Genomic DNA, 17,028 nt, shown 5'->3' with positions numbered 1-17,028 from the left:
TTCAGCACGGAAACCATGAAAACGATGCTGAGATCTCGTGCCGCTCGTGAATCAAACCGGTGCAACCAATCAGTGGCCACTTCTGCGAGCTCCCCTTGATTACCATGTGAGATGAGATCATCGGTTGGGTGTTTTTTTTTTTTTTTTTTTTTGAGATCGATCATCGGTTGGGTGTTAGAGCGTCGAATTTTACCAGCACAGCAGGCAGGCCCGCGTCAGCAAGAGATCGTCTGGTACGGCGAGGTCGATGGGTAACCGAAGCGGACGAGTTTAATGTCGCAAGAACCCAGAATACAATTGCACACGTCATCGAGAACTCGAAAGCAAATTTTATAGGACTCTATTCAGAGACTCTTGTGAGATTTCATCTATATTATTTGTCTCGTGATTTAATGGTTGAACTGAAGATGAGAGATAAAGAGCGGACACGTGTTATTATATAGAAGAGAGTTTTTTTAGATAGGATCTTGTAGAATTTACTTCGCTTGCACTCTTCCTCAGTTCCGGCATCACGAAAAATTTTACCAGGTCAAACGTGGCAAACAAGGCATGAAGTTGAACTGAATAGTGATTGGCCCCTCCATACTTGACCAAGCACGAGCTGGCCTGCGGCCTTCATCATATGCCCTGGTCGTCACGGAGACCTGACTCACTCAAATCGATAGCAGGGCAGGACCAGCTTGATGAGCTAGCAGAGTGCACCAGGCAGCTCCACTCTATAAAAAGTCTTTGGTCCCGAACGGAAAGTCGTAAACGGTATGCGAGAAATGATGTTCTGCGGCACGGGCAGCTTCAAGGACGTCGACAAGGAGGAGGCCGGCGGTGGTGCCGGCGCGAAGGCGAAGCCGGCGAAGAGCAAGAAGGGGAAGGGCAACCCCTACGCGTCGCGGGGGCTCGACAAGTTCTCCACCGTGCTCTCCGAGCTCGAGTCCCGGCGGGAGAAGATCCTGCGGCGCGTTGGCTCGGACGTCGACGCCGACCACCTCATGGTCCGGTTCGTGCAGTCCGAGGCCAAGGGATGGGTGTCCATCGTCGTCAAGCTCCCACAGGAGGAGCAGCAGGCTACGGATGCCAAGAGCGAGGCCAAGAAGAGCAAGCAGGCGACCAAGCCGACAACGCGGCCGATGACACCGCCCACGGAGCCTGGCAGCCCCAAGGAGGACGCTGCTAAGCTTGTGCCTCCGGCGGCGAAGGCAGCGCCAGCAAAGAAGAGTAAGGCCGGCGGCGAGAGGTGGTCGTGGTCCTGGGGGAGGAAGGTGAGGCCGCACCGCTACTGGCTGCTGGCCATGGCGCTGCTGCTGCTGAGCCTGGTCGTGTTCGGGAGGGTGTTCGCCATCTGCTGCACCTCCATTTGGTGGTACCTCTTGCCGATCTTGAAAAGCGAGGAAGGGCAGGTCGCGACGAGAACACCGGCAGCGAAGGCCTGCAAGGATCTTGGCAAGGCGGGTGACAAGCTCGCTGCCGTGGCACCGCCGCTGCCTCCTTCGCATGGCAAGAAGAGCAGCTCCGGTGCTGCTCATGAGGTGGTTTCACCGAGGAGCCATGCACATCGAAAGAAAGGGTGAATCGCAAGGATTCACCACACTCTGCAGGATATCTTGTGCTGTAGTCTGTAAATTTTTTGTATAGTTGGGTGGCCAGAAAGATCAAAATTTCCAGGTTATCTTTCCTTCTTTTTTTACATTTGATTTTTCTTTCGTGCCTGTAAATGTGCATCGGCCCCTTTTATGCGAGGCTACCCTAAAAGTGTTTATAAAGCATAGATTGTTCGACATAAATTATCGAATTACTCCCGACACTGGTACAATGGAAATGTGCACAAAGTTCATAGTTTGCTTTTATTTCATCACCCTTCCTAAAATTTAGGTAGGAGCAACGATCCAGCGAAAGTCATCGTGTACGCTATGGCCGGTGAGATTTAGGTTCGGGGAAGAGGTTTTCGAGATCCCAAGCTTAAAGGAATGACGGGGAAGCAGGTAGACCCACACGGAGAAGGCGGCCGTGGGGGCGAGACAGTGAGGTGACGGGGGCGCCATTGGCCGCAACCAGTAGAAGATGCACAGTGGACCAGTGCCAACGGCGAGGGAGGTAAGGATACGACCTGACGGAGCCAAATTAGCGTAGCAACATGTATAGATATGGATCCGACAACGGGAGAGCCGTCAGAGACAACCGGGGTGGCACGCTGAAGGAGCGATTGTGTGAACTGGAGGAAGAAGATAGACAAACGCAGTCCGACCACAAATGGATTTGTCACATGAGGTACGCCCAATTCCCAGTCGTCTGACAAATAGCAACCGCCATGTCATCTTTTCTGAATTCTGGTTAGTTTCAGATGATGTTGATAGCAACCGCCAGGTTCCTTTGTCCACGCATTCGCCTGTGGTTTGCGCATGATTCATCCAAAAAGAACTTCTAGATCCAGGCATGTGAATCAATACACCAGCGTCATCAAGCGCACATGAAACAAAAGTCAGGCATGTGTACTTCTAGACGCTTGAAAATGCACTTGGTTGGCACTCTAGACGAGAAGATCCAATGCAAGGTTGATGCATATCCACCTGCCAACCGTCATTTCACAATAAACGATTTTAAACCCAATATAGGAGCAACAAGTTACAAACTTATCCATATCCACTACCCTTATTTTCATTCTCGATCGTAGCCTGGGTCAGAACACATCTCATACGCTACAAAAAAGCAGAAAGACTGCAGTTCTGGTCTCCAGAAACATCCACCTGCACGGCTGCACCCTATTTGCCGTCAAGCTTGGCACGTGTAGGCTTATAAATCCCTATTCTCATTTCTGATCGTTAAATAGTTTGAACTCAGATGCAACTGTGACTAATCGATGAGTACGGGCTGCGGTGCCAAACTGCCAGTGCTCAATGGTAAAAGTTCTTTGATAAGAAAACCAGTTTCGTTTTTGTCCTGCTCTCCGGGTACCAACCAGAACAGCGCTAATAGTGATGACTACAAAAGTACAAATCAGTAACTATCGGAATGATTTTTCTGTTAGGCTAATTGAGGAGGAGAAAGGTAACTTGAAATCTGAGACGGATACAATACAATGGTACAACGCAGCATTTCCCCTCTCCTCAGAACATAGCAATATCTCGCACCATGCGCTTGTGTCATCAATCCTGAATCACAACGAAGGCATGCTATATGTTAGAAGCTTTCAAGAACATATATACAGAAGGAAGAAATCCATCATGCTTGTAAATGGAACTCAATGAAGTTGGCAAGATAAACCCCATGGCAATGCCTAGTATCCACATATACTGACTGGAATACGGAAGGAAAAAAAATTACAGAAAAATAACAAAATGGATCAAGGAAAAGCAAAAATTTAAGTATCCCATTATCCTGAAAAGTTTATTCGATGCCATGGTGGTGATCTTACTAGAATCAGGAAAAGTTAAATCTGCTGATAAATTTGACAGCTACCATGCACGAATGTTTCACTGAAGCAGAAGCTTACACACAACACATAGAAGAGTAAACACTTTTATAGAAATCTTGATACGGTAACTTACCCTAAATCTCTTCCTATGATCCGAATCGATTCTTGAAGTGTAATGTTTCTTCCGGCCATGAACCGATGCTAACACAGCCCTTTCCTCTAAATTTCTTCGAGCAGGCTCATATTGAGCATTGCGAAAGAAACCTTCACGGTCCCAAGTCACTTCATAGTCTACTTTCAACAGTGATCCTTCCTTCAAAAACAAAATAAAGTCAGATTTCGTTATGTTTTACAAAATATAAAATGCAAACAATAATTAGATGAACTGAACCAATTCTGAAACGAAAAGGTATTGCAAACATGTGTCCATCGAAATGTTAAAAAAAGTGAAGTTGTCACTTCAAATGTGTTTTAAGGTGGGACACAAGGTGCATCTTGAGAAGGATTTGCAAGGAAATGAGCAATTCCTTATAACTGTTGCGGCCGTCAATCATCATACAAGTTATGCTCTTGAGCACTACTAATAAAAGGTTTATAATATGTACGAGCATTTTGAGCTTCTTGCAATTTTGTTGTCCTTCGCTAATTTATGATATCTGTCCAATCAGTACATGCTACTATGGCTCACTAGGTTCTCAGTTCATGCACTGAACCTACTCATTTTCAAGACCATGAAATGGTTCTCCGCAGGGTTTGCCAGACGAGACAGCAACAAGGTAGCCATAAATGTCTCATAAAGTAACAAAGGTAGATAATATTTAGCGCTCTTAGACATGGTTATGCGATTATGTCGTGCATGACAAGGGCACATGAAGGACACGTGCTATGCAACGTCCATACAAAACCACTGCAGGTAGGCAATACTAAATGTAAACTGCAATGTTCAATCCTGAAGGAAGAAAATGATTTAGATATCATATATATAGTGGCGAAGCAAATATTGTCAATTTGCCACGTTGCTACAGTATATGTTCTAATAAGAGTGAACAATTGAGAAACACTAGGTAACTGAAGAAAATCTTACCTTCTCTAATGAGCGTCCACATAACGCCTTCATTGCATTGTAGAAGTCATCGTAGCTCTCAAATTTCACCCAAACTTTGCAATTGAGTCCAGATATGAGCTCCTTATTGGCTCCATCTTCTTTTGCTTCTAACTCATCATCATTGGAAATATTTAGGTTCCTGTCATTTGGAAGGAAGAATGTTGCAAGAAAGTATTAGGTAAACAAAGTATTAATAGAGTAAAAGGCAGTGCAGAAGTTAGCATCAAAAGAGCACAACTCATCATATTACTTGACAGGCTAGTAAGAGAAAAAAAAAAAGGTAGAGCGATATGGATACCAACAAAAAGATGAAAGGATATGTGAATCACAGCTTCAGCAAAGCCTATTCACAGAGCATCAAATTGGAAAGGCAAGCGCGTGAGTTTCTTGAGAAACAATATAAGAATTAAGATGGATTTTTGGAATTTCTTTTTCTAATTTTGATTCAAAAGATTCTTTATTATGAATTATAAACATCACAAACATATTCACTAATGTATAATAAAATAGAAAGCAATATGAGAGAACAATGAGCTAATACTAATATGGGTCAAGAAAAGGCCTCTCTCTTGGCAGGGGTCTTTGGATGTGCTGTGGGCTCTTTTCCTTTCACCTATCTTGGTTTACCCCTGGGCACAACTAGGTCAAAGGTGGAGGAACATGCTCCTCTGATGAACAAGATTGAAAGGAGGCTATCCGCCATCTCTAACCTCCTCACCATGGCGGGAAGATTAGAAATGATTAACTCAGTTCTCTCAGCTTTGCCCACTTACACTATGTGCACTCTTTGTCTTCCTTCAACAGTTATCCAAACAATAGATAGAGCAAGGAAACAATGTCTTTGGAGGGGTGCTGAAATTAATTCTTCTAAAAAGGCTTTGGTGGCTTGGGATAAAGTCTGTAGGCCCAAAATGAAAGGTGGCTTGGGTGTTATCAATCTCAAAATTCAGAATGAAGCCCTCCTTCTTAAGCACTTGCATAAGTTCTACAACAAGCATGATCCTTCTTGGGTAAAGTTGATCTGGAATGTTCACTACTCAAATGGACAAGTTCCTCATCTGGACATTACTAAGGGCTCTTTCTGGTGAAAGGACATTTTAAAATCTATCGATCACTACAGAGGCATTGCCTGTTGCTCAGTAGGGAATGGTGACTCTATTCTTCTCTGGAATGATGTATGGAATAATTCTATCCTTAGAATCCGCCTCCCAAGGCTGTTCTCTTACGTTAAGAATGAAAACATTTCTATAGCAGGTTTCAGACAAGATATGTCAGTGCACAAGCATTTCTACACCCCTTATCTCAGAGCAAGCTTTCCAGGAATTCACAACTCTTATTTCAATCATGAATTCTATACAAAGTAACCACAACAATACAGATGTTTGGCATTATATATGGGGCTCTGGAGATTACACTGCGAACAAGTTCTATAACTTGACTTTCAAGGGGATTCAACCACCTGCGCCTTTTAGTTGAATCTGGAAATCCAAACGCAGCAGAAAATTGAAAGTCTTCACCTAGCTACTGTTCATGGATAGATTAAATACTAGAAACCTTCTGAAAAGGAAAAGGCTTAAAATTGAAGGAAATAACTACAATTGTGTGCTCTGCATTGGTAGAGTGGAAGAAACAGTCTTCCATCTCTTCTTTGAGTGCCCTTTTGCCACTAGGTGCTGGACTCATGTCAACATGGCTTGGGACAAACAGCTTCAATTCTTCATATGTTGATCAACGCCCTGAGACTTCCTTCATCCGTTCTTCATGGAGATCTTTATTATCACAGCTTGGTCTATTTGGAAAGCGAGAAATGATGTCATTTTTAGAAACTCGGTTGTTTCCTTTTCTAGCTAGAAAGTGTCCTTTGTAAATGAGGTGTCTGTTCAATCCTTTAGGTTGTCTTTGACCTTGAGACCCCTGGTTTCTGCCTGGCTCTCCTCGCTCCCCTAGCCCCCCTCTTTTTCTCCCTCTCCCTTTGTACAGTCCCTACCTTTTGGCTTGTCCTCCTTTATTTTTTTAAATATAATATATACCACATTAGGGGTTTTTTCCCTACTGTTTCCCCTAAAAAAAATGAGCTAATACTAACACATACTGAGGAAGCTAGCTGCAAAATTGTGATATTGATTTATATCTATGCATATCAATTTCAGTAAAAACGTACACTTTTCAAGATTAAGTAGGGGACGTGAGAACAAATATTACTAGGCGGATTGGCGCGCCTACGTCACGCCCATTTTTATTGTACAGAACATGACAAAAGAAGACTAAAAAATTAGGTTCACCAATTTTGAGCGTCTCAATATTTATTTATGAATTTATTAATATTTAACACATTCATTTAATTATGAGGAAAACAATATTATTTTTATGCATGCACATAATTTTAATATGTAGATGATAGTAATACGAATCTAACCAAAATTGGTTCATATTTTTTTGAGTTTTAGATATTTTTTCTGTGCATTTTAGATTATTTCAGCCGATTTATCAGTATAACTATTATACTTTTCGCTATTTTTCTGGAATTTCAAAAAAATTATATTATACATGTAAATATATGTATATGTATATACATACATATAGTATATGTATACATATACGTATATGTATACATATATACATACATAGAACCTACATAAACAGTAGCTACAGTGTCTTGACCTCTAGAATCGCTCCGATTCTTGGAGCTTTAATATATAGTATTGATTCCACAAACAAACCAGAAGCTGCTGCGATGAAAAAAGTTGAATCAAACAAAGATGTTCCGGATTTCTATAAAAGGTCGAAGGTAGTTCATGTCCAGTTAGTTTGGATGTCTTTAGGCTTCGGCAGCTTCCATTTCTTGTAGCACTAATTCTTTTATGTTGTAGGCCATTGGAACAAAAGCACGTAATAGACAATGAGCCAAAGAAACTCCAAGAACACCAAAGTGCACCTTATTTTACCAAGCGCCGAGAAGATAGTGTGCGTGACCAGCGTGGATGGCTTGGACGATATCCTCGTCTCTGCAAACCACCTGGACGGCACACCACGGACAATAATTGTGTCTGGCCCTTTCGCTATCTTCCTCACCGGATTCCCTGAAACCAGCAAAATCAATCCAAACTCTGCCTAGCAAGCAGTGAATGCGACAAGGGCATACGACACAAGAACCAATTCATACTGCTATTCAGTAGCTCGGAGGAGTAGAAATTCTCCCACGACTTCTTGATCGCTTTGAAGTCGTCGGACGGCGGAATCTCGATGCTCATCCGGAACTTGACCCCCTCGAGGTTGAGCTCGATGCCGGCGAGCCTCTCGACCAAGGAGCTCCGCCACTCGAAGTACTTCTCCTCCTCCTGTTCCCGAGTCACCTCCTCGGCCTCGCCGTCACCCTTGCGGGTTTGGGGGCGGAGTAAGGAGATGTCGCGAACGTGGAGGACCCCAGAAGCGACGGGCTCCTCGCGGCGACGCTTCTGGAGGTCGGGGAGGCGGCGCACGGAGAGGTCGGAGTCGGGGAGGAGCGGGAGGGAGAGGGGTGGGTCGCGGAGGAAGGCGAGGAGCGCGGACTTGAGCTGCCACTCGTCGAAGGGGCGGACGGTGAGGTCGCCGCGGAAGAAGGTGAGGAGGAGCTTGAGGCGCGGCGAGAGGGAGAGCCCGCTCGGGAGGGGGAGCGGCTCGGTCGGTCGGGGCGCCGCGGCGGCGGCGGACATGGTGGGGCGGTGGGTCGGGGGTGGTGCCTGGCGGCCTGGGGTTTTGGGTGCGGCTGCCGGGTAGACGGGGGAGGGGGAGGACGAGGAGAACTATCGGAGGAGTTCGAAGGGATGGCCAGGTCTAAAATCAACGCTCGTGATTAGCCCTGGCTACATTGCTGGATTTCTTTGTCCATTTGAACCACAGATTTATTTCTCTGAATGCAGGCCCTTTTAAGAAATACAGATTCATTTTATGAATCTGTATTTCTTGTACATGACTGACACAGCTGATTAGGGAGTTTTTTTAACCGGTTTAAATGATAGTTTAGACTTTATATCTAAGTCTAAGCAGAATAACATAGCCTGAGGAGATGTGTTTCCATCTTGTTAGAATTTTTATTATGTGTCTCATGTAACCCTCTTGTTTTTTATATTGTGGTTATGTGCATCTTGGTAATACAGAATTTAGAGATAACTCTTGTATGGTTATATCATCTTGATATAATGATAAGATTTAATAAGTCTTTTTTTAATTCAATATTTGAAAATATGCCATTATAAATCTGTTAGAATTTGGTCCAAATCAACAAATCTTCTAAAAATTATATTTATGCAATTACAAATCCCCTAAAACTTGACTTCATGTCATTACAAATCTCATGAAATTGGATCCATACCATTAAAAAATGTGTCTGATTTGTAATGGTAATGGTATGGATATAATTTTAAGAGATTTGTAATGGTATATTTCCAAATATCATATTTGTAATGATATATTTTAAAACCACAATATTTATAATGACCTGAATATAAATAACCCTTACATTTGCCTTTTGCTTTAAAATTATTCTTCAATATAGCAGCCAGAATATATCCTTGTGAATGTGGACCTGAGTTTGACATTGACACGGCCGAAAGGCTAGCGCTGATGGATTGCTGCCTTCCAGGATAGTTGACAAGTATGATTTTTATTATTTTTTAAATCAAAAAATTATAAATATATGAGTTTATTTTGAAAAAAATGTAAATATAGACTCATACCACCCATTGAAAGGGTGACAAGCCACCTGTTGCCGTTCTAATAGGCGACAAGTCATGTCAGCGTTCTTCCAATGGTTGACGAGTCCACATTTGCATCCGCGTGAAATGTCACTAACATGTCGTCCTTACAACAAATAACAAGTTAAGCTATAAAACAATACGACCGGCCATAGGGGTACTATGCTCATTTGTTCCTTTCACCAGTGTGCGTAGAGAGAGAGGAGGGAAGTGGAGAGGGGAGGGAGAGGTGAGTAGAGCGACGAAGCCCTGTCAAAATCTTTCAGTATTGGAGGTAAATATTCTAACCTTAGTAATTTCTTTTACAAACCAAGTAGATTAGCCATTAAATCTAGTTGTGGACATAAGTTAGGTATTAGATGTATTATTTACTAATATTAGACCTAGGTTTTTTAGGGATAGTTGGAAATATTGGATGTAGTTTTTATAGGTATAGTTGTACTATTATTGGATATAGTTTTTTTAAGCGATGTAGAGTAATTGTTAGATCTAGGTTTTTACAGATAGTTGTAATGTTATTAGATATAATTTTTACATCAACGATCATAGACAGGTATGGCTAATGACCACCTAGAGCTGCTTGACCCACACGTGGATAAAAGGCACTACTCGTACCTAATCGTTGTTAAGGCGACTGAGCTCCTGGTACTCCGACTGTGGGATTTGGCAAGTTCATGAGACTGGATGAGTGGATTCTCAGGTTTGCAATGCATTCCCTTCACACGCCTCTGATGTTTGTGAGGTACTCCAACTTATATTATATTTTCTTTGCATATTGCATGGGGTTGGGTTTCTCTTGCTTTTCAAGTTTGTCAAGGCAGATGTAGGGCTTGGATGATTAGAGTCTGTGCGGTGGTTCTGTTTTGACCAGGCCCTACTCGCTGTGTTGGTGGAACAGGTGGAGGCCGGAGACGCACATTTTTCATCTTTCGTGCGGGGATATGGCACCTACACTTAAGGATATCTTGCTCCTACTTAGCCTACCCTACGCAGACCAAGCGGTGGGTCTAAGGGACATATGTCCCACTAGGCACGATGATATGCTGGCACAGTTTGGTGTTGTTGTCCAGAGGGACCCCCCCCCCCGGTACAGGATGATACCCGAGACCGAGAAATACAGACCTACCAAGACATTTCTACTTTAGTTCGTGGTATTTTTACTTATCTGACGTTTCTTCACATGCTTATTGGTCCGCCTCGACGTGCTTAATGTTTTTCATTTTATAACTGACAAACGAATTACATCTACCCGAGGTAGATGACAACGTTGGTTCTAGGCACTTTGAGGCCTACTGTTATGGTTGTTCGGGTGAATTATGTTCACCGTCGCTCATGGAAACTGTGACATCCTAAATTTAGCATATTAATTAAATAGCAAAATTTAGTGCAAAATTAAAAAATTTATAGTAAATTAAAACCAAATAAAATCAAGGAAGTATGTGTGTGAATATTTATACTATTATTAATTGGCTAAGTATTCCAAAATGCTCTAAATTTATTTTAAGGTAATCCCTGCCTTAAGTTGATTCATACGCATTTGGTTTATGGTTTTTATGCATCTTTGAGTGGAGATTTGAATTGAATGTCTCTCAAATTCAAATCTTTTTTAAAATTCTTTCCAACTCAAGTCCAAATTCAATTTAAATCCTTTGATTCAAATCATATTCCCAAATCTCGGAGCTTTACTTCTATCTCATAATTCAAATATTTCCAATTGAATTGGTCCTAATACAAAGTCAAATTCAAATTCAAATTCAAATCTCTCTTTTAAATTTAATTCCATATCCATTTTCTTTTTTCCTTTTCACCTCGGGCCGAATCTCTTCTCTCTCTCTCTTTTCAGCCCGCCAGCCGGCCCATTCCTTTTTCTCTTCTTCCTCGCTTTTCTCCCGCGCACAGCCCACCAACGCGCTGAGCCGGCCCAACCGAATAGTCGCACACGCCAGCGTTCGCCCGTGCCCCGCTCGCGTTGCGCCGTCCATGTGTCGCACATCCACCCAGCCTGCCCCCGCGCGATCTCCTTCCTCCTCCAGCGCGACGCCACGCTTCGCTGGCGCTCGCCACCGCGACACCGGTGAGCCACCTGCTCTCTCCCCCATGCCACCATCCTCTCCGATTTTTCTCTCCCTCTCTGCTCCCCCCCCCCCCGCAGCCCAAGGGTCTAGCGCCGCGCGACTTTCGTGCCCCGCCCGCGCGTGGACGGCGAAGAGCGCCCACGCTGTGGGAAAAATGGTGGGCGCCGCTCCGCCACCTCACCGTCGTGCTGCCCGCCGACGTTCGTCCGACGTCGCGCGCGCACCGCTCCTCTGTGCTCCCTTTCCCGCTATAAATAGCGCCGCCCTAGCCTCTCTTCTCCTCCTTTCCCCACATTCCACCACCGCCGTCGCCAATTCACGCCATCACATCTCGCTGTCATCGATCCTCCGACCACGTGCTGCCAAGGAGCTTCAGGACCTTGCCACTGTCCCTGGACCACCATCCATTCGCTAGAACCCCGACGGAAGCCCACTCGCGCCAGTAGCCAAATAGCGTCACCACCACCTCTTCGATGAATCACCGACCGCCGTCCTGCTTCTCGTCATCCTTGAGCCCGGTGAGCACCCCAAGCCCCTAGCGCCCCCTCCTAGATAGCGTGTAGACATCCCCATGTTCTCTCTTGGACGGTTGCTTGACTTCCGCCGCCGTGCTTTGGCTCAACGCCGTCGTGTGCTTGACTTCCGCCGTCGTGCTTTGGCTCAACACCGGTGTGTTGGTACTCCGTGTGCGTAGCCGACCGTCGTGTCATGATGCCTAGAGACCTTAGGCCCCTCTTCCTGTGCGGATTGGCACCTCCCAGTACAGGAGAGCGCTGCCCGATTTTTTGCCACACTAGTGCCCCTCTTCGGCTGCCGGCTGGTATCGATCTCATCGCCAGCCGTCGTCAACGTGCTCCTCACTGCATTCACCGTTCCGCGAAGAAGCCCGGCGTCAACTTACCGTCGTAAAACCCCGTCAGAATTCCATGCCGGCGAGCTTCCCCGTGCGCCGCCGTGGATTTCTCACTACCGACCACTCTTTCCCCTCCCCTCCACCGCTCGCGTTGCACCAGTAATCGTCGCGCGCCCACACGCTCGCGTGGGCCGACCAAAGGCCATAACTCAGCCTGGCCAAGTGGGCCATAGCTTGACCCGAGCACCATTAGCCTACCAGGCCGGCCCAGCCATTCAAAGGTCGCGCCCCAATGGGCCGGCCCAGCTCTCACAACCCGTTAAGCTATTCAGCCCGACACTGTACAGCCCGAGCCCGGCCTGGACCCGACCCAATCTGGGCCCATCTCAGCCCAACTAGTACTGTTCATGTGGGTCCCACCGATCACTGTTCATGTGGGCCCGGGTTACTGTTTAGTGGGTCCCACTCATGAATAGTATCATTTGGTATTTTTTAGATTTAATTTAGATTAAACTTTCGGTAGCCATAACTTCTCCGTTTGGCTCCGATTTCGGTGATTCTTTCACCGAAATTCATCTAAAATCAAGATCTACTCAGCTGTCATATTGTGATATCCATTAGGGCTTATTTGATTTTCCATTTGGTATTATTTTATTCTTTTCTAGTATAGCCATTATTGATCGTAGATGCAATTGCAAAGCAATCAGAGTTATGCGAGTGCTACGCAGGAAGCATTAGGAGCGAGGAGGATCCTGACTACAACCAAGACTCTAAAGAGAACTTCGGAGAAGGCAAGTCCTATCTCCTTGATCATACTAAACCTATGATTTTCAAATAATATACATGATCAACTAAAACCGAACTTATTATCGCTTGTACAATATATTGCGTTTTTTTCAAACTACTTGTAGTAGTTAATCCTATCAACACTGTCATGCCTTACATGTCATTATCCAGAATACATATCACCCTAGGAATACCTGTTGTTAAATATATTAACGATGGGTGACGTCTTGATATCTAGCATGCTTAGAATGGAATACGTCTCCTCGGAGACATCGCTTTTTAGAACACCTCTCCTCGGAGATAAGATTTACTGTTATCAATAATAACTCATATACCATGAATCATTGATGGTTGTAAATTCCGTGATGGTTGGAAAATCCTTGAAGTTGTGTGGGCTACGGTGGGAGATGTGTAAAAATAGGTGAAAACTATTTTGGCGATGGCAGGTGGAGTAGTACTTTGGACGAGGATGCTCCTGGGGGCTTGAGTCACCTTTGTGGTGTTCATTGCCAGAAGATACCTACTCTGGCCGGTTAAGGACCGAGTCATTGCGTCATCATGCTTAGCCACCCTTATGCAACCATGCGTCCTGAATGGATAGGACTTGACTTTTCTTTCACCGGACTAAGTTGGGCATCATACTAGGCGACTGGGGAGCAGCGAGAAACCAAGTGTCCATCTAGCCCTCTGTTGAATATTTCGAGAGACGGCATAGCCAATCTGGTATTCTGAACATGGTATCTGGTACTTGGGGTGTCTTGTAGAAAAGTCCGGCAGGAAAGGTGTTTGGAGGATCTCGGTATGATTCGCTCCTCCGCTTGCAACGGTTAGAGGCTGAGCATATCGCATGGGTAAAGTTGTACAACCTCTGCAGAGTGTAAATCTATTCGAATAGCCGTGTCCACGGTCATGGACATGCGAAAGCAGTAACCCTGATGACTAGACTTAGAATGCGTGTATCTTGATGAGTGAGCGTGTGGATTAGATATTCGTGTGATGAGGTTCCTGGCTCAATCCGTTGAAAGCTGTGTGGTACTAGAGGTACACCAAATGTGATAATAGGGACTGTGGAGTGAAGTGTAGCCCTCCCAGGACCAAAAACCCCCCGATAAAGCTTGTTACCCGGTTTTAAACTATTTAAAACGGCTTTAAAGTCAATAATAAATGATACAATAGAATACCTGTATAAACCGCTTTACGCATAAAACTAAATCGTAAAGTCTTATCCTTGAATTACCCATTTATGCATCTATCAACATCTTGATATAGTATAGGGCTTGCTGAGTGCCTTCCGTACTCACTCTTGCTGTCATTCAGATAAAGAGGCAGACCTTGCCAATGCCGGAGGTGAAGATGGGGTTGAAGAGTAGTCTTTAGAGTCGCGTTCGCACCCTAGTTGCCTGTAGTTTGGGTTCTGTTTTTCGCTGTGCTTTTGTTGGCCGTTCGGCCAGGTTTGTAATATACGCTATGATTTGTAACATTTTGTACTCTATAATCTTAATACTTATGTTCAAAGTTTGACTGTGATACTACAATTATTATATTATGCGTATCAGCTACTTAATCCAGGGACTGATACAGAAGGCACAGGAGATCCAGAGAATAGGGTCTTATAGAAACTCGGTCTCCAAGTTCTTGATCCCATACACCATAAAGATAGCTGACGCTGGACTGGGAGAGGTCCCTAGGTACAGTTGCACTTCGGCTGTGCTAGCCATGACATACAAGGTTCTATGCAAGGCTTGCACGAAGGTGAATTCGGGTACCATCTTCTTCAACTGCCCGCTTCTTCTCCAACTGTGGTCAGACGAGTGGTTTGCCATTGGCCAACCGATATTGGACCACACCCCATATGACACGACGTCAGACAGGCCAACTATGGGTTCTTTGTGGTGCAGACGATGAGTAAGATCTCTGTAGATCTCACATCTTCCTTATGTTGAATTTATTGATTTGTTTATCTAACGAGCCTTCTTCACGCGGTCGACACGAGGCAGCGCCCAGACGCACAGGGCATACCCAAACTTCATAGCCTAGTTCGATGACCTCATGGCCAGCGACATGAGGTGGATCCCGTACACCTACAAGGACATAGTCAGACGTGCCCCTATGGACTGTCTTCATTGTACACACGGGATAACGAATACTAGCTGACGAGGAAGGCCATCATCTTTGAAATCTTTGTCGAGGACTACGCGACACATCGAGTGGTGCTTCAATTTGGTTGGTACTAGCAGTTCCCCCTACCCCCATCCATATCGTGCCTACTCATGTGAACAGGTAATTTTATGATCCATTGTCTTCAATCTTTAGTTACACACTTATCTCGTGTATTTACTCATCTTGTAGGATGTCACAGAAGGGTACATCGTCTATTACCTTATGGGTACCACGTATTCAATCGTGGATAGTGCACCAGGACCAGGTGATGTACGCACTATCCAAGGTGCTAACTCACATGGTGCACGTGTGGGACATTTACCTGATGCACAGGGACTAGGCTCGGTCGTTGGCGCCTTAGGGGTATGTTTTTTCAACACAAATATTTTGGTGTCTCGACTGCTGTCATGCATATGGGTGTGGGACTGCAGAAGACCTGCTGGATTAAGGGGTTCAATCTTGACATTGGCATCATTAACTGCTACCGTGATGCAAAGGTGACTCATGTGTATTTCAGCATTGGTGTAGCAATGATATCATGGCGAATAAAAGTAGCATGTACTATCTTACTTTTGAACGACAAAAATCAAATTTGTTGGTATAATTTTCTACTACAGTACTGATGGGCTTCATTCCAGTAAAGAGAGAGGGTGGAGATGGGAGGGATATGTCTCCCTCTTAACCTCTTGGATGTTTATATATGTGAAGGGGAGAGGTGAAACTTTCTCTCTAATCCTTGGTAGGGTATAAATATTATAAGGAAGTTCTTGGATCTTTATATGGGCTGCTTTGTTATATGAGCTCCTTTCCCCCAACAGTAGCCCCTCAGCTGTAAGCTCGAATAGGATAGCGGGGTGAACAACTACAACTAGAAAAAGGCTTAGATCATGATCGCTATGTACGTCTCGCTACAAACTCCATCCCAAAAACCCAGTGGGAAAAAAGGCTTGGAGAAAAGAGCACGTACATGGCACTGGTTTTTCTTTACATGACTGTTAGAACTAGATATATTCTTATATCTACGCTTCGTCTCGCTCAACGAATGGGGTCTTCAGCGGAGGTAGATCTTTCTCCAGAGCCGAAGTTGAAGGTACATCTTCGTCATGTTCGGCGAAGGGGTCTTCAATGAAGACTGAAAATTTTAGTGCTTGACGAAGGCTATTGCCGAGGCCTAAGCAGGCATGGCTTCAACGTAGCCGATGAAGTGAAGGCCAAAGGCTGCTACCGTAGCTCAGAGGTCGAAGGCTGTTGTTGTGGTTCGTCATAGTTAATGATGTTCACGTGTCTCTGCTCATGTGCATCGGCCAAACTTTTGGGACCCAAGACGAGATTTTAACTCAGGTACCCCTCGTAGCCCCTCTTGACCGGTGTTCTTGAGTGGTGAAAGATGCCACATGGTCGACGTAGTCGAAGTCGGCATAGGCAAAGTTGTTGCGTCGTAGTCGTACTTGTCAAGGCCGAAGCCCCTCTGGTCGACATAGTAGAAGTCGACGGAGTCAAAGTAGTCATGGTCGAAGCTCCTCAAGTCGACGTAGTTGGAGTCAATGGAGGCGTAGTCGATGTGGCCAAAACTTCTCTGGTCGATGTAGTCATAGTCGACGGAGGTGTAGATAACGTGGCTGAAGCCGTTCTGACCGACGTAGTCATAGTCGACGGAGTCGAAGTAGTCACGGTTGAAACCTCTCACGTTGACGTAGTTGGAGTCGACAGAGAGGTCAATGTGGCTGAAGCCCCTCTAGTCAGACATAGCTAGCTGAAAAAATGGCACTAGCAAGGTAGCAATCCAACTACGTACTCAACTGAAGCCACAGCAAAGCTAAGTCATGCACACAAGACGCGGCAGCTGCACATCCATCGTCCGATCGTCTCATTACGGAGCCATGGCGCCTGTATTGCGATCGATATATCGA

The 17,028-nt window shown here is 44.9% G+C and overlaps 2 protein-coding genes across 3 annotated transcripts; one reads left to right on the top strand and one right to left on the bottom strand.

The window, feature by feature from the left end:
- Positions 1–639: 639 nt before the first annotated feature.
- Positions 640–1,786, top strand: LOC133891937 (uncharacterized). Its single transcript, XM_062332654.1, has one exon. It carries the CDS (start codon positions 759–761, stop codon positions 1,563–1,565), a length of 807 nt encoding a protein of 268 aa, XP_062188638.1. The 5' UTR covers positions 640–758; the 3' UTR covers positions 1,566–1,786.
- A 1,096-nt stretch (positions 1,787–2,882) lies between these two features.
- Positions 2,883–8,360, bottom strand: LOC133893404 (uncharacterized). 2 transcript variants are annotated; one of them, XM_062334414.1, is made up of 5 exons: positions 7,675–8,354; positions 7,447–7,591; positions 4,491–4,650; positions 3,540–3,719; positions 2,883–3,143 (listed from the first exon to the last, which is right to left on the bottom strand). In XM_062334414.1, the coding sequence occupies exons 1-5, from the start codon at positions 8,201–8,203 to the stop codon at positions 3,138–3,140; spliced, it is 1,020 nt and encodes a 339-aa protein (XP_062190398.1). In that variant the 5' UTR covers positions 8,204–8,354; the 3' UTR covers positions 2,883–3,137. The 2 variants fall into 2 exon arrangements, with proteins under 2 accessions (XP_062190398.1, XP_062190399.1); XM_062334415.1 differs by lacking the exon at positions 2,883–3,143 and having other exon boundaries at positions 3,553–3,715; positions 7,675–8,360.
- Between the last annotated feature and the right edge of the window lie 8,668 nt (positions 8,361–17,028).

Source organism: Phragmites australis, chromosome 15 (genome assembly GCF_958298935.1).
Source record: "Phragmites australis chromosome 15, lpPhrAust1.1, whole genome shotgun sequence".
NCBI lineage: Eukaryota > Viridiplantae > Streptophyta > Magnoliopsida > Poales > Poaceae > Phragmites > Phragmites australis.
The sequence above is the reverse complement of the archived record's forward strand: the minus strand, read 5'-3'. Positions and strand labels throughout refer to the sequence as shown.